The sequence below is a fragment of the Pterocles gutturalis genome, unplaced genomic scaffold (assembly GCF_000699245.1).
Source record: "Pterocles gutturalis isolate BGI_N339 unplaced genomic scaffold, ASM69924v1 scaffold4195, whole genome shotgun sequence".
Taxonomy (NCBI): Eukaryota; Metazoa; Chordata; class Aves; order Pterocliformes; family Pteroclidae; genus Pterocles; species Pterocles gutturalis.
This window is the reverse complement of record NW_010145598.1, coordinates 15,112-40,187: the sequence shown is the minus strand read 5'-3', so window position 1 is coordinate 40,187 and position 25,076 is coordinate 15,112. Positions and strand designations below refer to the sequence as shown.

General features: G+C 40.6%; 1 protein-coding gene across 1 annotated transcript; it reads right to left on the bottom strand.

The window, feature by feature from the left end:
- On the bottom strand, positions 1-25,076 carry LOC104470477 (calcitonin receptor-like; the record flags this gene model as incomplete). Its single annotated transcript, XM_010085420.1, has 5 exons — positions 24,926-25,076; positions 20,896-21,006; positions 11,933-12,045; positions 7,626-7,717; positions 1-127 (listed from the first exon to the last, which is right to left on the bottom strand). Coding segments are annotated over exons 1-5 (594 nt in total), but the record flags the coding sequence as incomplete, so codon positions are not given.

Here is a 25,076-nt window from a genome sequence, read left to right as displayed (position 1 = left end):
AGGATCCCTTTTTACAAGGCCCGGGTTAGGCACAACAGCAATGAGGTGGGCAATTGTAAACATGGAGTTCAGCACATAAGAAAAAAACAAATTCTTATGCAGTGTTATCCTTTGACAGCTGAGGCTCCTGCAAAATATGTAGCACATGTCATAAATTAGTATTTTTCTTCTGATGTCACTTTAAAAAGCTCTTTCTGGCAACAATCTCTCAAGAATGTCTTTTGGCAAGGCGTAATCGGAAAATACATGCCTTGCATTGCAGCCCTAACCTCTGAGAAATTTTTGGTTTTGTTTTTACACCTGTTTAGTAGCACATGCTTTTTAGACCGTGTTGTAAAGAGCCATCCGGTTACATTCTCAGCCCTTGATGTCTTTCTTTATTTCATGGTAATCGAGATATTAAGTTGTGAAACAGAACCCTGAGAATTTAGATGTGCATGATACAAGTAAGGAACATCAGGAATAGTGCTTTATAACTAACTGTTCCCTTGAGACTCAGTTTCACAAATATTCAGGTGAAAATTATTTGCTACTTTAGGAATTAGTGGTGAGACAGGATGGGAACTTTGGGCAGGAATCCTCTTAAATTACAGGGGGATTTGGGTTGGTATCCTGCATGTTTCTAACTCCAGCTGAGATCCCAAACCAGAAGAGGTTGTTTTCCTGCTCAGAAGGAGCAGCAATCTTTTCTGAATGGCTGATTTTGGGGAGGGTAGGGTTTCTACCATTGTGGGATGCAGAATTTCACAAGACAAATTCACAGGATTCTTGTACAACCAAATAACGACCACAGTTTCAGACCTGAATTGTCTCCCCTTTTGAATGCATGCCCAAATCCTCACCGCACCTCCTTGGCTACCCCTGGGGCAGAGACCATTGCCCTCGAAGTGCTCCATGCCCCGGAGCACAGCCCGGAGCTGTCAGGAGGTGATTGCAGAAAGGCAATAATGGAGTTGTTAGATAATGCTGTGATGTCTGTATTCACTGATCACCGAGAGCAAGGAGGCAAAACTGATAAGGAAAAACCAGCTAAGAGCAAGTATCACTGTCTCACTGAGGCAAGCCTCCCCCTTGGCACTAGGGAGTCTTTTGCATTCTGGAACAGAGCATAGGCTGTGACTTTCTGACACTCTGTGTGGAGGCTAACACAGAATATACTTTCTTTAAAGTGCTAATCTAACCAACTGAACCGTTTTCTGCTTATTTTGCTCATTTCTTTGTTTATTCTCCTTTTTTTAGCTCCTTGGTTACCTGGCACTTATTCATAGTTCTCCTTACACCTATTTTTTGAGTAATTGGATGGAATTCTTCCTTCAGCTTGAGGTCATCTTTCTGATTATGGTCATCATCATCCTGCACTGGTCATCACTTTTGTTGACCTCTTCATTTATCAAGACACCTTCTTCGGTTCAGGATGTCCATGAGATGCAGGTACCGGCAGCTAGCAATGATAGTATCTCTACACTTGGCTTTATTTTATATTCTTCTTTTAGCATCAGCTATTGGCAACTGTTGAACACCAGATACGATGCTAGGTGCACTTTCAGTTTGATCCACTGTAGGACAGGATATTGGGCAAAACAGACCATTCTTTGGAGCTATTTTTCCCACACTGTGCTCTTGTGCTTACTTCATCTGTATTTGCCTCCATCACAAATCCAATATAATGTTCCTTTTCTGCTCTTAAGCTCTGTTGGTATTTTCCAGTCCTGATTCTTCCTTTCTTGCCATTCTCCATCACTATAGTTTACCTATGCTACTGGCCCCACTCTTCTTTGGACACTTTCATGTACCAATCTCCCTCCGTCTTTCTCTTGCAGTGCTGGGAACAGGACTGGTGTGATGTTAATCCTGTTGCCAATAAATAAAAATTTCCCTATTACTTAGAACAGCCTCTTCAGCCCCTGGCCACAGAGATGCAGACCCTTGTCTCTCCAGCTGCGTCTCCATATGGCTACCAGTAAAGAGAGACAGTCTTTTGTAATAATCTCTGACAGGTACATGTACCTCCACTCCCATTCCTGTCCTTCCTCACAGCTCCACTTGACTTTTTCCAGTCTTAGTCCTCTGTTAAACTGGACCATCCTTCACTGAATGTTGCCTTCATCCGCTGCCCAAGCTCCTTTCCCTGCCTGCCTTCCCCTCTTAGTTTCCACTCCTGCATTGCTCTCCTACTTTCCTCTCAGTATTCCCCATCTTTTTCGTTTACTCCACCTTTCATGTTAAAGACCCATCTAAATCATTAAGTGTGTATTTCCTTACTCTCACTTTTTAATTTGTCCTTCAGTGTTTGCCATCAAAATGGCATCAGCACCCATCTGACCTGGTCCACACAGAGAGAGCGTTCTAGCAAAACCAAAACCCTTACTTTGTTCATCCTCTCTGCTGGTTTTGAAAGACATCTGTGATCTTCTTCTGCTCTGATCTCTCTTAGCTCTCTTCCTGGCCCTCTTCCTGATTTACTAATCATTCCTTTGTGGTGTTTTTGAAGGGTCTTTGTCACCCCCCACACATCTTTCTGTATGCTCCCTACTCTGCTTCATTAATCAGTATGGAAGAAGGCATACCTAAGCCAGCTGTCAGGGTCTAAAACTTGTGAGATTTTTGTGTCTCTATACCTCTATCAACTGTGTCTCAGAGTTTCAGAGCCTCCTGTGTTTCTTGTGGTTCCCCTGTGTTTCATGCCTATCCAATGTCTCCTTTGACAGAGACAGGTCCTCCTATCTGCTCACAGAGTCACCCTTACTTTTGAGTTCCTATCTCCACTTCTCTATTGCATCTAGGCTATCTTGACTTTCAAGGAGCTTTCAGCACTATTTTCGTCATAGATCTGCATTGTGAATCTGCCACTTATTCTCACTCATGAACATCTAGCATACTTGTGTTCACCCCCAGCCAGTTACATTCCATCATGCTTTCTACCACGCTCTCCTTTACCCCTGCGGAAAACTCCCAACAAACTTCCACAAATTATCCTTCCACCCAGTATCCTTCTTCAACACCCTTTAAAAGCCTCGGCAGTAACTAGACTGCAGGTGCAATTCACAACACATCATCTTTTATTCTGGCAAATCTAGACTTATTGTACTCCCCATCTATCTTTATACGAATGTCTTTGTTTTAATAATTCAGTTGGAAGTGATTTGGAGCTAGAAGTCCTTTTTTTTTCTTTTGTGTTTTATCATATAAGATAATGGGGTTTCACTATGCAATTATAAAAATTTTGCAATAGTGTGATGACGCATGTAACTGTTAGACACTCTATGAATACGCTTGTCTCCTGTTATCAGCTAGTATTGCCTAGTGATGCTCATCATTACTGGTTCAGTATTCCCTACTAAAAGTACTGCAACATCTGTGATGCCACATCATTATGAATCTTGATATCCAAAACTGAAAGGAAGATAAATCTCTGCCAGGAAAGACTTACATGTGGGAAACAGCAACCTCTGCAAGCTATTTGTTGCTGCCTCTACAGCCAAAGGCTATTATATGGTCCCAAAACCATCTCTTGCTTTCTGATTGACTGTCTGATTGACAGCTTGACTTCTATTGAAGGTCAAACAATATATCACAGTCATAGCCAGATGATAGAAAACAACTGAAGGTAACATGAACCCGGCTCCCACACAGCTTTATTCTCACTTTCTTATGATTGTGGTTTGGTTTCCTCTTTGTCCTCCCATTTTGCAGGGCTTTGTTTTGATTCGTTTCTCTACTTCTTCCTGTAACCTTTGTGTCTTTTATTGGTCATGGAAGGGGAAGAAGTGGAGGAGGAAAGAGAGGAGGAGGTGTGTTACTGTTGGAAGGTTGCTGCAAAGATGAGTCTTTCAGCGCAGCCTGGGACTGGTCAGGACGGTCTGTTGTCTGTGACTCAGAGCTAGGTTTGAGTCAGACAGCCTGATCCCGCCTCTCTCGCTGCAAGGAATCACCGTCTTGGTCCATTTTGGGCAGCCAATTTAACCAGAACCTGTCTTTACCATCCCAAAGAACTCTGAAGCATGTATATAGGATTCCAAATCAGATTAAATTGTGCTGTTCACAGTTTTCTCAAAGCACTACTGTGGCTGTGGTTTTGCACTCTTTATCTTTACACAGATGGGAAGGGAATTCATCAGTCTATTGGGCAGAGTTTCTAGCTATCTCTGCATCTGATTACTGCACGTTATCACAGTCACTCACCAAACGAAATTAGCAGAAGTCACAACCTGTATCTTGGATCCACTTAGTTTGAGCTTGTAATCTTACAGACTCTTATAGTCTATGCAAAGTCTAGCCATTTAATTTTTCTATGTTCCCTAGACTGACTCTTGGTGGTGGTGACATCGGGGGCTTGTTCTTTTACTACCCTTCCTGTCTGACATTTGAGGCACAGACATCTAACTAAGATTTATGCCAGTTTCTTCTGGCCTCTCAATTTGCTAAGCATACCCTTTTCCAGCCTATACGGACACCCTCATCCATGCTGTACCTTTCCAGGGACCAGCAGCAGATGAAGTAACCAGGGAGAAACTTTGCATAATATTACTAAGAAAGTTACTATTAGAAGGCACACAACCTGAACATATCCATAGATATGTAGCACATACAGATCAAAATTGGGACTAGAAACAGGCTAAGGTGTCTCATGTAAGATTTTGATTAAATTATACACGGACTCTGAGGTTAGAACTGATTTAAGCACTGGCAAAAGGTATCTGGGGTTTTGTGGAGCACCTTTCATTGCAGATTTTTAGAGCGAGACAACCACCCCTTGTGCACTAGAGTGGGAGTTCAGCAAGTGGTTCTTTTTATCCCCAAATTTATGCAATTACTGTGCATGTGTGAGCTGTACTTTTGTGTTTGCTGTGTATTGATGGATTCTACAAATCTTCCAATGTGTATTTGTGGCCAAAAAACCCACATCTCAGAAATTCACATAATGAAGTTGATGACACCTCACAATCCATCATGTAAAATTTGTCACATGGCATTGAAGTTTTTAACTTATGCTGCAGAACATTACATCTACCAATTCCAAGACATTTAACAAATGCCAGTTAGGCACATAAGAACTCAATATTAAAAGACTCATAGTAAATGTTTAAAACTAAATGGTCATGACAGAAAATTCACTGGCTGTACTTCATTACGATTCCCTGGCCTTACAGGTGACAAAAAGGAATAGCTGAATGTTTACAGAAATACCCTCTGCTTTAAGTTACGGCTGCAAGATAAAGGAATAAAAAAAATGACTGATTTTTCCCTTTCAGCCTTGGGAGTTTCAGTATGAAAAACTGCTTTGGAAAAGAAAGGTTCTATGGAGAATAAACCCCTTTTCGAAAATAAGGCATATATACTCATGATTCAGCTTTTAAACTGAAAGAGGGTAGATTTAGATTAGATATTAGGAAGAAATTTTTTCCTGTGAGGGTGGTGAGACACTGGAACAGTTTGCCCAGGGAAGCTGTGGATGCCCCATCCCTGGAGGTGTTCAAGGCCAGGCTGGATGAGGCTTTGAGCAACCTGGTCTAGTGGAGGGTGTCCCTGACCATGGCAGGGGGGTTGGAACTAGATGATCTTGAAGGTCCCTTCCAACCCAAGACATTCTATGATTCTGTGATTCTATGAGAGGGAAGGTATTAATTTAGAACCTGCTCATAATTCACAGTTACTACTTTGGTCACCATAATCTGAAAAAAAAACCAAAAAACAAAACCCAAACCAAACAAAAAAAACCCCAAGCATTTGATGTATTTGTTAAATTTGAGTTGGGAGATTTGAGGGCATATTTTTGGCTTTCACTTTTCTAGAAACATCAACCAAACAAAAACAAATTATAAATTCTGACCTGTATACAGAAGTCATGCTCTCTATCTGTCTGCTGGAAAGATAATTAATCCCTAGAAGTATTCTACACCTCTGGATTGCAAATATGTCTTTGAAATGCTGAAATAGATTGATGAATATTCAAAAGGAAATAATTTATTTTTCTAATAGGATGATGAGAAAGAAACAAAAAATTGTATTTTGGATGCTTATCAAGGGCTACAATCTGTTGATATTAATGTAGAAAGAAGATTATTAATACTCTCACACAGGCCTATTTGTGTTCTGGCATAATTTCAGCTTGAAATAAATTCCTGCAGGCTAAATTGCAAATTTGAAACAGTATACTCTTACAATGACAATGGTGATGGACTTTTAATTACTACAGATTGCCATTATTGTGTAACTATTCTTTCTTAAACTCTGTAAAGAAGCTTGTGAAGAAAAAAAATATTTTTTGGTGTTCCATTTTCCTTGTATTCTTGACTGCTCAAAGAATACTGTATTCCTCAAAGAGTTTGGGGTTTTTCTGTATTCTTGAATGAAGTTTTTTTGGTAATAAAAGTACATCAGGTTATACCTGTGTGTGTTATTTATTCAGAAACATTTGTAATTGTTTCTGATACTCTTACTTTATTTCCCCGTGTGCAGTGTGGGGAATACTGTATCTCTGGAAACCTCTATCCAGGTAAAGCTGGAAAACTTACCTGGCAGTTATCTCCAGATATACTCTACTGATGGTGAGCATTTCCCTGTCTCTGGTCATGAACTGATGGTCTGGCTATCTGATTATGAGGAACTCATGTACCCTTGCTGAAATCAGTAAGATACTATCTCATTTGGGTAATTATACTGGATGTATCATTCTGTTTCATCTATCTGTAAATAGACATTACAATCCTGATTTGAGTGTGCTATCAGTCTGGGAAGTTTGCAGTTTATAGCAATGTTATCAAAGTGAAATACCTTAAAAAGATTGCTTAAGAGCTAGAAGAATATATCTTATGCAAGTCATCATAGCTCTGGATGTACAATAGCTCAGGATCTTGTCCATTGTGCCTCTGATGTCTTCTAACGCCTACCTTTTCCCTGAGCTGTAAACCAAAGGCCTCCACTACTGATTGCAACTGAAGCTGTGACTACATGTCCCACAGCAAACCTAAGCTCCCTCCGCCCGTTCACTGCAGACACATTTTAATAAATAATGTAGAGACATGTTCACTAAAAGACAGGATTTAAATGCTCAAGTTGCCATACAGTAGCTGCAATGCTTTCAGTGAATATCAATTTACTCTCCTTTAAAGTTCTGATACAGCACATCACTGTTTCTCCTTTTAATGCTGATGTCAGGCTACACACTAGTGTTAGATGCATGCTTAGTGCTGAGTCCTGTAAGCACCTACTTAAGTCAATAGCTCAGTCCTCCAGCATCAGATGAAGGTATTCCTGTCTTTCAGGAGCTGGGCCCCCAAGCCACTGCCCTGTGCAGTCACTGTGCCTGCCAGGGGCTGGACGTGCCCTTCAAGGAACAATAGGCAACTGGGAAATGAAGGGCCTTACCACATCCCCAGGTACACCATTTCCCTATGGGCTGTGCTTCCCCAGACTTGATAAATCCAAGAGCATGATCTTGGCTACACACCCTTGCGAGATGTGTCATTGGTCAGAGGACCCTGTGCTGAGACTTTTTTACCAGGATTACATGAAAAGGCACTCAGAAGAGCTGTTTCTCACTGCCATGCCCCCTTCCAAGTTTTTTTTTTGGTTACTACTTGAGATCCCTCAGGGAAAGAAGAGAGAGTGTAAGAAAAACTTACTTGAAATAGAAGAAAATTGCCAAGGAAATCAACAGAGATGTTATAGACAAAGCATGGCCAACGATCGCCATATAATAAAGTATGAACGCCATCTGCAATTTAAGAAAAAGAAAAGGCAAACATGAACAATTTGCAGGCACTTGGTTTTTTTTCTCTTTAAGGAAGAATCTACAAAATCAACCTCCCATTTTGTATTTCTTTCATTTCAAAGGTTCTTTTCAATATACATGCAATATCGCAATCTATTAAATAGCATGACTTGTGGTCTAAAGATGAGATAATTGTTTCTTACATGAGTTGATCTGTTTCTGCTGCACTGAAGTAACTGGCGCAATCCCTGCTCACACTATGCATCACTAACTTTACTGAGCTCTTGGAGAGTGCAGCAGACATAATACACTCAGATTTTCAGAAAGCCCATGACAAGTTTCCCCATAAAAATATTACTAAAGAAAATATGTTGCTGCAGGATTGGAAGAAAGCTTTTATGGTTTGAAAGCAGCTTAAACAACAGGGAACAAAAGCTTAATGGACATTTTTGGAGAAATCTCTACGTTTCCTGGTGATAGTTAGGTCTTCCAGATAATAGTGAAGGACTCCAGAAGGGCCTCACATAACTGAGGGGACAAGAAGATGCTATGTGAGCTTTAATACAGAAGAAAGTGGGGTGATAGACATAGAGACAAATGATCTAACCCTGCCTACACAATGCTGAAATCAGAACTGGAAACCAAACTCAGGAAGGAGGTGGTAGATACCCTATCCCTGGAAACATTCAAGGTCAGGTTGGATGGGGCTCTGGGCAACCTGATCTAGTAGAAGATGTCCCTGCTTACTGCAGGGGGGTTGGACTAGATGACCTCCATGGTCCCTTCCAACTCAAACTATTCTATGATTCTATGATACTATGATTAGGAAATCTTGGAGTCATCCTGGCAAGTTCTCTGGCTTACTGTGTAACGACAGCCAAAAAGTGAACAAAATGTTGGATATCATCAGGAAAGACACTGAGGGTAGAACATAATTGTGCCTCTGTTTAAAATTTACATTGCACATCTTAAATGCACGTGTGTTTCTAGTCTCCACACCTTATGGAAAAGTGCAAAGAAGGCAACTAAAATAACTGAGGTAAAGCAGCTGTGTTATGAGCGCTGTGTACATATGCTGGGATTCTCCCCTTTGGATAAGAGAAGTCAGAATGGGCTTATGGTTAAGGCCTATAGAGTCATCAAAGCAGCAGATGAGATGAAAATCACCCCTTACTACCACCACACTAGAAAAGCACACCTTGAGACAAATTGTTGTTCACACTGGGGTGAACCTCACTATCAGGCAATTAGATGGACTTACAATGCTGTGAAGCCAGCATGCATGAATAGATAATTTGGCTTTCACTTTGACTAATATCAGTGAAATCTAAGAAATGTCCATCCATATTTTGTACACCAATAGTGAAACAAAATCACAAGACAGCACCTGGGCTGCAGAATGCAGTGGTATTTAAATATCATACTTTGGTCTCAGCCAAGCTCTTAAGCATCACCCAGCTGTCAGAAGACTGCAGGAAGCTAGATGGCATGCCAGGCTTCACCATCGCCTTCTTTTCTGAAACCACTAATACAGTATCAGCCTGTCCTGAAAAAAAGGCTAGATAGGAGGTCTTAGTACCTCTGTTGGGTTTATTTTTCAGCTCTGCTTCATTCATTTTTATTTTGTTATGCATTAGCAATTTTCCTTTTTTCAGTGATTTTCTGTAGCCCTGTTTTGCCACTCACATTTTTTTTTTTGGTATTTCCAAGTAATATTTAACTTGAAAACAAATATGAATAAAATTCAGAACCCAAAGCCATTCCTCTTAGCAAAGGTGCACACCTTATCTAGTTTGTTCTTCAGTCATTTCACAATTTTGGGGTCAGCTCCTGCTTCTGTTAAACTAAGTGGTGGTGGCCTGATCCAGATTTAAACTAAAGTCACACTTACACCATCCTGACGATGTAGAACAAACATGATCTGAGAGTAAATATATTTCACCAAGTTATGGAAATCTAGGCATATTAAATGCAAATACCCTAGGTCTCCTAGTTTTCCTTCACAAAGACTGACCACAACATTGTTGGTGAGCACAAATGCTTGAGAACTTTTTCTGAGAGCACGAGCAACCCCAGAGAGGGAAGACCAAAGTGCAGAGATGAGACAACTTTCTGAACACAGAGTAGTCGGAGAGGTTTTTACCAGTGTGTGTGTGACATTTCTTCCACTCCATGCTAAGTGGTTGCTATGTTTTTTCTTGATATTAGATGGGCATAATCTTTAAGCCTGAATTCAATTTACAGATTAACTGTTCAAAAATACGTTATTTTGCTGCTTACCCTGTATATGACCCTTACCCTGAAACAGCTAGAAATAGGAAAGACTTCCAGATAGCCACAGGCAAGTCTATGTGCACCCCAGAGAACTCTTAGTTATTCAGACTACCTACCTTTCAGCATACAACTGCTAAATCAGTTTAACTGTATATCTGCAACTCAGCAATAGCACTTTTGATTACACTAGGTAAATTTACTATGGTAACTGCTCAAAAAAGCTTTCTAAATTTAACAACAAAAATCAGAATGGACTGAACTTTCAGCTAACAAAGCATGCGGTCTATCACTGCATTTTTAAGAACTGGCTGCAATATATATTTTTTTTAACTGATCTGTCTCAAAAGTATAGCATGTTGGTGTTTCCAGTTAACTTCAAACAAATAATGAAATATTTTCTTAATTTCTGCACACCTCAAAATGGCAATCTGTCATGTTCCTTCTGACATATAGGATTTATAACACGCTGACTCACCAAATTTTTATTTTATGCATTTTTTTTTTTTTTAATCCAGGGCTTGGATAACTTCTGAAATAAACACTTAGATATTCTTTTTTTTCTTCCCCTAGAATTCTTCACTTGAGGAAAGAGAATTCTCTAATAGTAATACCTCCTACTCAGTTAACTATATCAGTGATAGGTACATGGAAAGAGTCTACAAATGAAGCATACTCCTGTTTTTGAGGACTTGGATTAAAGGTCATAATCTAGCTTGGCATTTCTATAAAGACAGATTCTTTCTGCATTTTCCAATACTTTTTTGTTTCAGAAGAATCTCAACGTATGTATAATTTTCCTTGGTGTTCTATCTGCACTTTGCTTGAATTATGTTCAAAATTGTTCTTCCTGAAGGCATGGATAATAGGCAACAGAACTACATTTTTGCCTCCCTACATGGGCCAACATCTGGAAAAATTTTATTTTTACGGTGCTTCCATTTTAATGTCTCTGTGAGCTCGTATTGCTTTGTCACATAGGTGAGCCCTGTTTTACCATGACGGTTCCTCATGCTGCAAAAACTTGTAGAATTCACCTCCTGCCTAGTCCAGTAGACTTTTCCAAGGCTCTTTGTGCTGGATCATTACTAAATATAACCACATACTGCTTTTTGGCTGCATAAAAAAAGATCCTCCAACACAAACCCCAAATCAAATAACTTTTTGACTCTTCTCCTTCCACAATTCCAAATAGTCACAAATTATTCTGTCACAAATCTGTAATCAGATTTTCCTGGAGCTCCACTCATAGTTGAGAAATGTTTATTTTCATGAGGTTCCCTAACTTCATTTTTTTTAAGCTTTTCTCAGATTTCTCTCTCCTTGTTTCTTTTGGTGCTTTTACATTTACTTCTCTTTCAGTTTAGCAACTTGATTTCGGAAATATTGATGCAAATGCTTAATTCATTATTGTAAACAGCCTCAATGACTTCAGTCAAACTGTTCAAGTTAAATGTGCTCAGGCCTGTGGGATTTCCTGGATTAATGGTACCTTCTTAAATATTTATTTTTCAAAAGGAGTGCAAGATGATATTCTTTGCTTAAGAAAACTCGGTTTAACTTATATTAGTATTTCTAGCCCTGCAGAGAAGACATCAACAGCTTGGAAGATACTTGTTACAGAAAGCAAAATTGGTATTCTAAAGGCTCATTTTAAACTGTTGAACAATCATCAGGGAAATCATAGGAATTAAAAAATGCATTTGAAAAATAGTGCAAAACTTGTCACATGGATTGCTACTAAATTATGAACCCTGTAGCAAACCTATATTTAGGTTTGAGCACTCATCAAATAATTCTAATATGCTAAAATCACGAGGACAATGCTATTAAATTCTTGTACAAGTACAGCTAAAAGATGAGGACTATTCTGATTTCTCTCATATGTGTCATACTGTTAGCCAAAACCATTCCCAAACAATCACTGCCTTTTTAACTGTAACATACCTTCAGTTTTTCAGAGGTGAAAGAGTTGCACAGGGTATAGTTGGACCAAGTTCGGTTGCTCTCAGGATGGCGGAACCAGTTTCCAGTTTCATCACAATATTTTGAAGCCCTCTCTGATGATAAAAACCAGTAAGAGCTATTTTATCATATGCATATTACACATTTAAAAAGCCATTATTGAAAAAATATGTTTGGAAATAAAATGCCTGTGTAACTAAATTCAACAGATTTTCAACTTGTGCAATTAATATCCATTTTTCTGTTTTGTCTTTTTTTTTTTTTCTCAGAGCTTTATTTGATGGTATATTTGTCATTTATCTGTCTCCTTTTGCCTTGAATGAATGCGGTAGATTATATATTCCCAGACTTCATTCAGATGCAATTATTGTTGCAATAATAATTCATTTATAGAGGCTGCTGAAAGCTGTTTGTGGAAGAGAAAGTAAAGTTAGGCCCTGATGCTGAACCTGACAGAAGTGTGCATGGGCAGGCAAAACAGTGGTATCTGCATATCATTAGTTCTTGTCCTGACCTGCAATATTGATGTTGGAAAATAGATGTGCCCACTGGCTAGCATGAAATCTAACTTTTTGTCTACAAACCTGACGCTCACTGGGACATGCTGGTATTCATACACAGACGCTAGCAGACTGAATTTTGCAGCAGGGCTTCAGGTATCAAGGGAAATAATTAGTTAAAAATACTGTGTAGAGAAAGGGCAACAAGCAGCGTATAAACTGGAGCCCGGGTGCGGGAGATGGTGACTGCCCCAGCCCCAGCCACGCACCTATGCAGAGGGGCAGAGGAGTCCAGCACAGCCTCTGTGCCACCTAAACCCTGCTGGGGGTGACCAGCAGCATTGCTCATTTTCCTCTGAGGCTGCAAAGCAAGCAGGCACTGGCAGAAGTGGCCACGCAAACATTTTGGTGCAAGTCCCAGGTGTCCAGTTTAATTTAAAATGGCTGCAGAGTTCGCTGTTTAAATAATCTGGTGTGTGTTTGGCTGCTCCATGTGTGTCTCTAGTGCTGGTTCTTGCACCACAGGTGGCTCTGGCATCCTTCCTGAAAGCCCTGCTACACGGACCTCTCTCCAGGCTTATGCTTGTTCGTGCGTGTCCTTTTACTGCGGCAGGGGACAGCCAGGCCTTTAGCACCGTACAGCTGGGAGGGATGCCTGCAGCCGCAGACGTCTGCTGTGCCTGTGTCCTCCTGGCCATGCTCAGATTTCTGCCTTGGAAACCCTGGACCCTGCGGTGCAGACAGTCACTCCTAACCACCTGTCAAGTGTTGGACTAGTTCCTTTGGCCCTTCCTCAAGCATTAACCACACGGGAGTCACTGGAAAGTCTGCCTGAGTAACAAAGACAGGATAAGATCAGATACTTAAATTATTTGATGTTTTCTTAGATAGTGACACAGCTGCTTATTTATGAAAACCAGTTTTGCAATTCTGACTTTTAAAATAGTCTAAAAAATCTATCTTGACTTCCCTTTGCCTATTCTAGCTGTATAATTTTATTGGCTTTATACATAGATTATCAGCATTTCCAGTCACTTTTATAGAGCCAGTTACCATTTTAACATGTACCTTGTCACTGTGTGCAACATTCACATTTCTTTTTCCTAATCAGCTCTGATGATTAATGAGCCTATTAATTTGGAATATTCATATTCCCTCTGTACACCCTAAGGAAAGAAATTGATCATACTGGCAAGGTAAGGATTGTATAGACTGAGCTATCTTCCTCTGACTAGAAATGCACTTTATATAGTACCATTGAAAAAAAAAAAAAAAAGAAAAATAAAAAAGACAAACCCCTGGAACGCAGCACACTTTTGAAAATACTGTGAGTTTCAAATCACCGTTTTGGGGGACTTGCTGAAAATCAATACGTGCATCAACCACACTAAGAACAGTACATGTTATCTCAGCCTTCCATCGCTGCAGCTTAGAGATAATCTCAGAGTGCCTATGTAGCAATGTTCCTGTTGTACTCATTGCCAGATATTATCTAAAGCTGGAAAAAGTTTTCAGTCATAGATAAAAGATTAATGGTTATGCTACCACGGAACACAGTGTACAAACATCGTACCTACTATCCCATGCACTCTGCAAAGTACATGGCTTTTGCTAATACACTATAGAGTATAATGGTAATATCATCCATCATCTCTGTCCTTTAACGCCTAGGTAGGCACTCTGCCGAGGTTTAATGTGGCCTCTGTAAGTCAGAGACAAACCTGTTGCCTCATACTTTTCCTTGAAGCCAGACAAACACAACTGATCCTAGTCTGGAAGTGGCCATGGCCCACAGATTTCTTGCTGTGATGTCGTCAGAATATGGGACTGGGGGATAAGCTTCCCTGCTGTCCATCCCAGTGACTCAAACAGGTCAAATATTTTTTCTAAATCTATGATTTTATACAGAAACAAAGCTGTGAGTTTGTAACCCAACCACTGTTCTACTGCAAGTTACTCTACAGCGGCCCAGTAGCAGGGATTATGAACCTGGGCACATGTTGGTTTTTATGCTAACCAGAAGAATCCAGTAAGCTCTGAAGAAATACACGAACACATAAAGATGGGCAAGGCGATACTAACAAGGCAAAATGGAATTGTGTGCTTTAAGGTTATTCAAATACTATGCAAACACCACTTTTTTAAGGCTCTGTCTGTATCCTATCAGCTTGGATAGGGCACCACTTAGGCATCGCACTATTCAAAGTGGAGGAACAGCGACTTTGCATGGGATTCATCTCATCTGACTTTAGCAACCTTGAAGTTATGCAATTCACAGCCAGTTGTGCAGGCTGTCTCTAGTTAGTTTAGAAAGACAGACACTTCAAGATCTGTCTGGAAAAACTGGATAAGATAAAATTTGTCCACAGGGGCACTTTCATGGGAATAGTGAAGTGTCTAAAAAGATTAACCGGGCGTAATATTTTTGCACGTGTATTGCTTATGCTATCAATAGTGCTTTTATGTATCATATTTTCATAAAAGCAACTCGGCCATTTATATGTAACGAATATCTTAACCCAATGACTCTGGAACAAACATGACAGTTCTATCAATCGGGTTTTTTTACAATTAGATCAACTGTATAGCTAGCAGATGTTAAAAGAGTCACCAGCATTTTTTTATTTATTGTTGAGTTATAAGCTGGAAGTAGAAAGAAGTTTTCCTCTGTTGCCGTGCGTGGTCAGCACATACCAGACACTGGATTCTTTGCCATTGTTTGGACAGACCTGTGTAGTGCTTAGTTTTGCAGATGAGGGAATAGCTGATGTATAACATCTGATTTACTTACATCCTCAGTAAAATATTCTAGAAGAAAATTTTTCAAAACCAAAAAAATAATCTGATATAATACAACAGAGACCCTAGAAAACTTAAATTCCAGTGTCCTAATAAATGAAGACTTCTCACTATCATCAGAATGCCTCAATCAGCAGAACTGGGATCTGTATAATAAAGTCACATCATGCACTGTGAGGATAAGAACTGATTTTTAAAACACAGCTGTCAAGCTTGCTAAGCAGCTGGACAGAAATGTACACAAGGATAGGAGGAAAGGAAGCATCTGGACAAAGAGTTCAGGTTTGCTTTATTTATCACTATCTAAATGATATAATTTAAAGACAGGAAAATAGGACCAGCAGAAATACAGAGCTGGCTTTTTTAGGCAGAGTCAGGAAGATGGCATTTTCGGCAGCAAGAGAAGGGCTCTCCCAGGCCCAGCCCTCGCTGTGCTGCTCAGGGCACTCCAGCACGTCCTGGGGCTCCAGCTTGCCCAGGGTGCTGCTCCTGGCCCGCTGCAAGCGCAGGCATGTCCCCCTGCCAAGGCACAGCGCTGTGTGGGAAGGAGCACATGATGGACTTGGTATGCAGGAGGGGAGACCATGTTTGGGAAGGTGCTTGAATTAGGGGATGCCTGACGAAACAGCCTCCTTGCCTGCCAGGAGCCAGGGGAGTGGAAGGAGCTGCAGCTGCTGCTGCGACCCAGAAGTTCTCTCTCCCTCTCTGGTCCATGGAAGGCCAAGATTTCTCAACTGCAATGACTGCTCTTGTCAGCTTGGCAACCTACTCAGCTGAATGTTTTGTGCATTTTGCCAGCTGTGATAAGGGTGCGCCTTGTGTCCCTCAAATCCAGTCTCTTGTGGTCATAGGTGTCACAGCTGGCACATCCAAAAGGGTCTGCAAGAGACATTCAATCTGTTTCCCTTTCTCCTGCATGGAACATTTATCCTTATTTATCTAAAGGTATTTTGTAAGAAAGACAAAGCCATTCAGAGACCGCAGCATGGCACAAGAAGAGAGCTGCAGAGAACACAAATACCGCAGTGACTCTGCCCCCTCCAGAGCAAGGGGACCTCACTCCCTCCAGCCAATGTCAGAGCAGGAAGGCAAGGCTGCACCGCCGTGTTCCTGAGCTGTGAGAGGCAACAACACCGTAATCATCGTCTGAGGTAATTGCATATGGATACGTATGGATCTGTTTCCAAATGGCACTTCTAGAAACTTTGCTCTTGGAGCCACATGAAGAGTTATGAGTAACGGATTTACAAAATGGAACCAAACACAGAAACCCAACAAAGTGGAGAACCGAGTGGAGCTTTGCCAGATGCAGCCTTCCATCACAAAGTTGGGCCAGGCTTGCTCCTTGCTGGGGTGGTAGCTACTGCTTTTAACCACTGCTCTTAGCCAAAGAGGAAAGGGAGAGAAAGTGAAATGAAAAGGTATGGCTGCCACAGCGCAGCTTGCACGTTCAGCTCCATTTCTATGTGACTGAATCAAATTAATCCTGATCAAATGCACTGTGCAGGGAGAGTAAAGTGGGTAATGCTCCACTGCCACAAACCCAACAGCCTGTGCGCGGCACAGGGCAATGCTCTGCTCCTCCTGCTGCCCCCAGTAAATCTGCCTTGCTAGAAGGCCATTGCATCCACAATGTATTTCCCCTTTTTTATTAGCAAGAGTATTACCAGCATGAACTACATAGTACTTTCCTATCAAATTCAATTCCTAGCAATTTCAGCATGACCTGGAACCATTTCAAAGGGATAACACCAAAGATTAACCTAGATAAAATATGAATATAAAATACAACTCAAGATAAACTGTGCATGTTTCCTGAATAGGGGAATACAAATCTCAGCCCCGTTCAGAGCTTCACAGTCAGGAGTGGATGAGACAATGTATTTCCTGCTGTCACTGGAGTTAAAGCAGTAGGTCTCGGTATGTTTTCCAGACAAATCAATTTGTTTTTATGCATTATCACATTGTGCATGATGGTCATTGTGAGAAAGAGATTGCTACAAGAGGCAAGAGTTTATCGAAAAGAATAAAGTTGTTACAGCTTGTAGAGAGGGGTTTCTGTTTGTCTGTTAGCTTTGAGATCCTCATTTCCTTTTACAGGGTAGAGTTTCCTCGACTGAGGAAAGAAGTGTGGGAAGCCCTAGCTATCACAGCTATCACAATCCTTCCTTCTCTAAGAACACAGATTTCTCTCTAGTATGAAATGATGCAAGTTCAGTGAAACAAGTAAGACTGCATCTGGTAGTTAGACATTAAGTTGTCAGACATGAAATGAATGGAGCACTGAGTGTGTTCTCCATTAATTTGCTTCTGGGTCCTTTCCTCCAGAACATGATTCCACTTTATTTACTTTCTAACATGCTCTAGAAGTTTCTTCTTGGCATTGATAGTGCATGTTGGTGGGGGTTCAGATATAGAGACCTGGTACACAGCACCCACAGATGCAGATGGGAGGAGGATCCAATCCTATGCTGCCAATGTTTCACTTTTCCAGTTCCGAATTACATTAAATAACAAAGCACAAAAAGAAAGCTGAATGACATCATTTTACTCCAGGACTCAAAGCTACACATGGCCTCAAATTAAAGTAGCTTAGCCATCAGTGAGCTGATACACAGTGGTTCTGCAGACCTCAGTGCAGCCCAAGGCAGCACATACTCATTTTGAAAGTCCATGCGGTTACTTGCATGCCTAAAACACATGCTGAGGTGGTTTGATATCACTGAGACTTAACAGAAAGGAAATCTGACAGGCACTGCAGTTTGCATCTTGTGAAATCACTGTTCTTTAGGATAAATTTTCTGTTTCTCAGCAGAAAATCTAGCTGCATTTTGTTTAACAGGTATAAGCTACCAAAGGAAAAAATGACTTGAGACACAAAACCTGACAGACTTATCAGGACAGATGAATCTCTGCTTTTGGTCACCTCTAAGTGGCAGCCACTTCCATTAGCAGTTGAAAGACTTCTAGTCACCCCCCACAATTTCTTGACTTCCTCCTACTTGATTAAGTCCTGGTGTGACAATCAGCCACCTGTAAAACAAAGGCTGGGTACCCTCTGGTTTGATGCTGCAGCTGTAACACAGGCTGGGGAACCCAATAGCTACTCCAGGAAAGTGGCTCTGGCTCAACCAGGAGATGCTGGGCTGATGCTGAGCCAGGGAAACAGTGTCGACTGACTAGGATGCAAGCAAAGAGGCTGACAGAGGAACTGTCAAGGAGAAGAGACATGTGCCGGGGGAAAATACTGAGTCCAGAAAACCACAGGTATTGTTCCTAAACAGGACAGCAGAGAGAACAGCAGGAAATTAATTACTGGAGGAGGCTTTTTGTCCTATGGCTGTGTGCAGAGAACAGGAATACTAAAAAATTCCCAAATCTGCAAGTTTTAAAGTGTAGCAGAAAGAGCAACCACAGCATGCACACACTGTGGGCCACACTCTGCAGCACACATCTATACATTAAGGACTGACTTGCAATCAGTTGTGTGAGCCACAGACCTTAATGCTAATAAGTATTAATAAGTGGAGTGAGGTGCTTCTCCATGGATGGCTTTGAGTGTTACTTTGAAGAGTGCTCTTGTAGAGCAGCAATTAGCTCAGAAAAAGTCACTGGAGACAAGTGAGCAAGTGGAAAAGCTGGGAATAGGTGGGTTGGGAGTGAGGAGGAGAGTGGCTCTGTAATTACCACCGTGCACTGAGGGATGAGGACCTCGGGTCCTGGGGAGACTTCTGTGATCACAGGGCTGCCCTACACGCACTTTTGCAGGTATCAGCTGAACAGCACACGGAGTATACATAAACTAGGACTGTCAGTGCCACATTTTTTTTTTTTTCATTAAAACCATGGAAGAAGGGAAAGCAGAAGCCTTTTAGTAAATAGTCCCATTCATCACAAGGGCTGTTGCCATATGGGGAGGATATCATGAACAAAATGGGGGCCAAAGTGGAAGGTACAGTCCCCATCCAAGAGGCAACTCTAACACGCATTTAGGAAAAGGCTTGTGCAACCTCAGGATCCAGAGCCTCAAGCTCTCCCCTGAACATTGTCACTTCCATCTGCAAACTGAACCAAGTTTGGCCAACTCTTTTAAAAAATGCTCTTCTGGCATCTTTTGTGCAAACAGCCTAATGACTGAAGCACTCATCCAGAGAAAGCGAGACTTAGGTCAAAGGCACCCCTCCAGCAGAGGGTCTCAGCTCCTCAGCCTGTTTCCCCTCAAGGTGCTCCAACATTTAGCCATGAGCACGGCCCTGCTGCAAGACTCCTTCTTGAAAACTATGACACTGTACAAAAAAGAGGTCAAGACTAAGTGTGTCAGAAAGCAAAAAAAAAAAAAAAAAAAGGAGGTCACAAAAGACAAGACATTGTGATCTGGTGGCTGTTGTGTGTCTCAGGGATGTAAGCTGCTGTAAAGATTTTTGGGGTAGGTCTCAGGGTACTCCCACAAGAGGTGGACTGTCACACTGCCACACAAGCTCACTTCCCAGGCATGCAAATCCTTCCATCCATCCTGTTCATTCTCTACTTCCCCTGGAAAGGGGGAGGTTCCTCCATCAAAGTTGGGATGCAGGTTTGAATCCCTTCCGACTGGGGCTAGCACTGGAGTTTCCCACTTGCCAGGTGAATTCTCTAACCATGGATAGCTTGATTTATAAAGAACAGAAATATTGATCAATCTGGCTGCTACTGCAAATGGGATTCAGCAAAATGTGTACTGGGTCTAATCCAAACTGGAAACTCCTCTGCTTCTATAATAGGCAATAAGTTCAACAAAATCAACAGTTCTAGCTAATGGTACTGGGTAATCAATTCACAGCTATGCAATAGTCTCTTTCCTTACTTACATTTGGGCGCATACATTTTGGTTTAAGCTTATTGAAAGTATTTAGATTTATATGCCCTCCCCCAGAAATGTTTAGTTTCATAGTTTCTTATTGCAATTGGAACACTGTGTGTATGCCAGATTTAGCACACTGTGGCATCAAGCACTGCCTATAAGCAATATGTCCTGAGTGCGGAACACACACCTGTGTCTTTCTTCAAACAATACTCTTTGTGGCGTTATATTTGTGTCCAATATTTCCTCATGCCTATTTAGCAATATTTCTGTCCTTTATTTTTTCTTTCATTTGTCCTTTTAAACATTCTTGAATTACTTCTCTTAGTCTGCATGGCTGCAAGTAATTGTATGAAGAATTCAATGAACAACTGAAACTTGAAGACTGAAAGAACATTATTTCTGCTCATCTTCTTCCATAAAATATTTTCTAACAAAAACTGAACAAAGAATTAAATATGCTGATACATATTTCATTTATATTAGCATTTTCTGTTCATTATAAAAACCTAGAATGAGATGTTAAAAATGTTTTGATAACATATCTAAGTAGTTAACATTTTCATAAACTAGGTTCTATAAATCCATTGGTTATATTTACAAAAATATGAATACAAATAAAATCTTTTAAAAACAGAAATATATAAATTAGGCAATCCAAAAGCTTTATATGTTTTAATTTCAGCCAAACCCTCTGAGACTGCATAATGCTGCAAAAGTGCCACTGGAAACATGCTTCCACTGAATGGCATGAATGTTTTGAAGACTTCCTTCAAAAGGTAAGATGACAAAAAGAAACACTGTACCAGTTGGATCAAAGTCTGGAAAATAATCTGGACAATTCTGAGCAGTGATTCTTCCAGCAGGTGTGTCATCCCAGCACAACCAGCCATCCCACGTTCGGTTGCAGAACAGACCTGGACATTTAAGAGCAATGCAGAAGTTAATTCACACAAAGTAACTCCTGTACCTGTCCTGTTCTAGCTTCTCAAGGATTATTGATGTCTGCAGACAATTTTATTTTTGCAATAAAACCCCTTGTTATTGCTACACTTTGAGTGGCATTCAGGTGCTGCAAGGTACTTGTTTTTGCTGACATGATGTTAGAGGTGTTAATCTTACTGGAAAGTAATGTGTTTAAGCCTGTTGAACTGAATTTTGAATGTAGGGTCTGATCCTGCAAATTCCTCTTCTTGATCCTTTTTCCTTGGCCATAAATGTGAACACTAATGGTAAGGGGGCCCCAGTTATCCAAAGACCTTATAGACACTCACTTTTCATTTCACCTTTTTTTTTTGAAAATCAAGTCTTTGAAATGTAAAGGCAGGAAGGGCTTGCAGGGACATCCCAGCTAAAAGCACCATTTGCAGAGACAGGTCCCTGTAAGGTTGTTGCACCGCTCAGTACTAAAGATTGGTGACTTAACCACCGCTCCAGTGAAGCAAGGATGCAAGACCAATCTGTAACATGAGAAATCCGCCTGCTAATGCTGTCTGGGTAGGCATCCTGTGAGCCTGATCTCATCACGCCCCTTCTGGGAAGGTAGCACTATTGAGGCTGGGTCCCCTAGAAGGGCTGTTTCCAGCCCCAGAAATGATGTCTGTCCTAGGGAGGCAGAATACAGCTCATTCTTGATTCACATTACAGAGGTGTTACATACTATAGTCCACAGAAATTGTGCTATAAGACTGCTTGCTGTAACACAATTTCCTGACTCATTGTGGATTTATGAAAGTAACATATTAGAAAAACCCCTACACTTTTTCCATTCAAAATCAGTTTGTGTTGGGGAAAAGGTATTTATCATCATGACCATCAGGTTAAAGGGAAATACAGTGAGAAGACACATCTTGCCTTTTTTGCTCTGGTCCCAAGAGCAAATTGCAAAATTGCTGCTATGACCATGTAAGTTGTTTTTGAAAGAATCATACAGAAGGTGCCTAATAACCATTGAAAGTTAATAAAATATGGACATCTAATTGCTTCTGTTGCTTTCGAAATTATGCACAGATAAGCTTTCTTACTGAAGCAAGAAAGCTGTAAAAAGATGTCTGAAGAGTTCAAATTTGCACCAATAACTGTATTTAAGTCAAAATAGTTGTGGATTAAAAAATGAAAGCATAAAACTTTCCAAATTATTTTTTCCAGATTAGATGTATAGAAAAAAAGATACTTTTATGAACACTTTTTCTTCACTAGCTAAGACTTGATGTACCTATGTTTTTTCCCTTATCAAGTTAAATGTGCTAATGCTACTTGTTCGCTTAATTAACCAACCATCATATCAACAGTTTGTTATCTTTCCTTCAGGCATTCTCATGTTCTTCTCTAGCTTTGACATGTATCTGAAAGACTTTTAGGAAACATTTTGTAATATCAGAGAAAAAGAAGAATAGAAAATGTTTGCAACTTGAGCTTGTATCTGAAAGATACTGCAGAATGGGGTTAGTAGGAATTTCTAGATTTAAATCATCTGACTTGCCTGATAAAGAAAAAAATCAGTGATGCTGACCTGTACATTGTAAAATGTGTCTTTCAAGTTAAGTAACAGGATATATATGCCCACCTACATCCGTAAATATATTTATGTATACACATACATACCTCTATATGTTTTCTAAGTGTTGCAGGAAATGAAACAGTCTAAGAAATAAAACAGAAGAGTTGAACACCGTATCATTGTATCACTGGATAAAAATATTACATTTTTTGGATGGCCAGGGAGCAAAGGAGTGCTACGCTGTCTCAGAGGGATGGTCAGGTGTTCCTGTGTGCCTGAGCTCTGCATTTTGTTATTTCTTTGGGATTTGAGGGGATCAATTCTACCTTGAAATGGGCAAGATAAGGGAGTGTACATGGTCCATTACTTTGGCTCTGCTGACACATGGCCACTTGTAATGCTGCGCACAGTCCACCTGTATTATACCATCTCTCTGGCTCCTGAGCGTGAAATACTGTGCAGTTCTCTACAGTTCATTGCCCTCAGCCTTGAGACTGAGGATTATGAAGGATTTAAACTATCTTTATGTCAGTCTACAAATGAGCTACATCAGAGACTGTAGAGATGCCAGGGAAAAACTACACACATCTCGGCTGGCTCTGTAAAGCTGCACCACTGGGCTTTCCCAGGAACCCCACAAGTGTTTGTGCTGAAAACACATATCCATTATACCCCTTCAGCTCATGTGTTGGGCTTTTCCTCTCAGGAGACACCTCTACAGTTGTCCTTTGCATTAGGGGAATTTCCCATTTGATCACATCCTCCCTTTCAAATTTGCAGCCAAGAGACTTAGACCGTTGTTCCCTTCCAACCTTTTACGAAGTGTAAACGTTGGAGGGCTCCTGAGGATCCTGTAATTCAGTCAAAAACACAACTTCAGTAGTGTTGGCATCATTCCTTAGTCACCCATTACCTTCATTCTGGGTTATAAATTAATTAAGTGCATATTTCTATGAGCATGAGTCCCCAGTGGCATCACTTAAAACTGGCTGCCAGTCGAAGGAATGCAGGAACTGCTGTGCCGTGTCCAATGGCTGTGGGTCTGCCACTGCTGTCCTCCTGGGACAATGCTGCCCTTGAGAACACTATCAGAACGTTAATGCCATGAGACATGAATTCCCGGCTTATGCTTGGAAAACACTTTAGCCCTTTGCAACTAATCACATGAGGAAGGAGCAAAAGAAAGGTGAATCCAGTGGAACTATCAATGGACGTAAAAATTACATATTTATAGAGCTAGAGACTAAAAGAGTAATCTGAGCAGCCAGTAAGTTTTTTCCTGCCTCAAGCCCAGGAACCAAAGGCTTGTTTACAGCTGAAACATGCTGCTTTCTGTTCTATAACCCTGTTTAAATTCTTGTGGGTTTTTCCCATTATTGGCCTGAATTAAAACCTATCTGAAGCAATGGGAAGCTCAATATTAATTCCAAAACACTTCTGCATCAAGACCCGAGTATCTTAACATCTAATTATTCTTTCAGTCTTACAGAGACCAGTAAAATCTTTGTGGTAAAGAGTTGTAGAAATGTCTTTGTTCTTGTATTGCAAAAAACCCGCATTATCTCCACCCATTTACTAGTTTGGGGGTTTTTCATCGTAATTTTAGATATAGTTTCTCTTTAAACAGTGTCCCCTGTATCTTTGTTCTTTACTTGCATAAGTCCTCACAATGCCTCCAATATGTTTTCTCTAGCTTCCTCATAACTTTGTCCATATTTTGTGTGAGAAACAGTGATCAAAACACTCAGTCCCAACCAGAAATACTTCTTCATTCATACCGTGCCATTGTAGCACCACTATTATTTGTCATGTCCATTTTTATTAATCTTAATATGTGCCTTGTATTCACTAAAGATATGTCAGTGCTCTATAAACCTCTTTTTGCTAGTGTTACTGCTGAATATAGAACACTTGGAACATCTGTGTTGGTGCAGAGCATGACAGCTCTCAGTCAACACACAAATGACAGAAAAACACAACAGTGAGTGAAGCAAGAAGAACAACATTTATATTTAAGAGAACACTGATCACAATCAGGTCTTTGTGTGAGCTTGCTGAAAGGTTCTGGAGAATGCCATTCCCTAAGCAAGAGCAAAAGATATTAAAGCAGCAAAGCACTGAGTCAGAAATGTAGATGACAGAGGTACTGTCTGCATGGGGAGAAGGGAAGAGCTGTTGATGCCCTGGGATCCTTCCAGGTTTTTATCTTTCTTTGCACTTAAGTCTTCTTGCACCCTGAGGAAAACTAAGGGTCAGTATACAGAAGAAAATGTTTCCTTGTAGCAATATAAACAAGGGTGGCAATATACAAACATATTATTTTAAATCTTTTTTACCTTTTTTCTTATATGGAGGAGCTCTGTTCATCCTCTCATAGCATTTGAACTGTGAATCTATTATCTTCTGTCGTATGATTGAGTTTTCAGTTACTGCAGGCTCTAATGTAGGATCAGTATAATTTACAGTAGAAGAAAGACTTGGAACCAT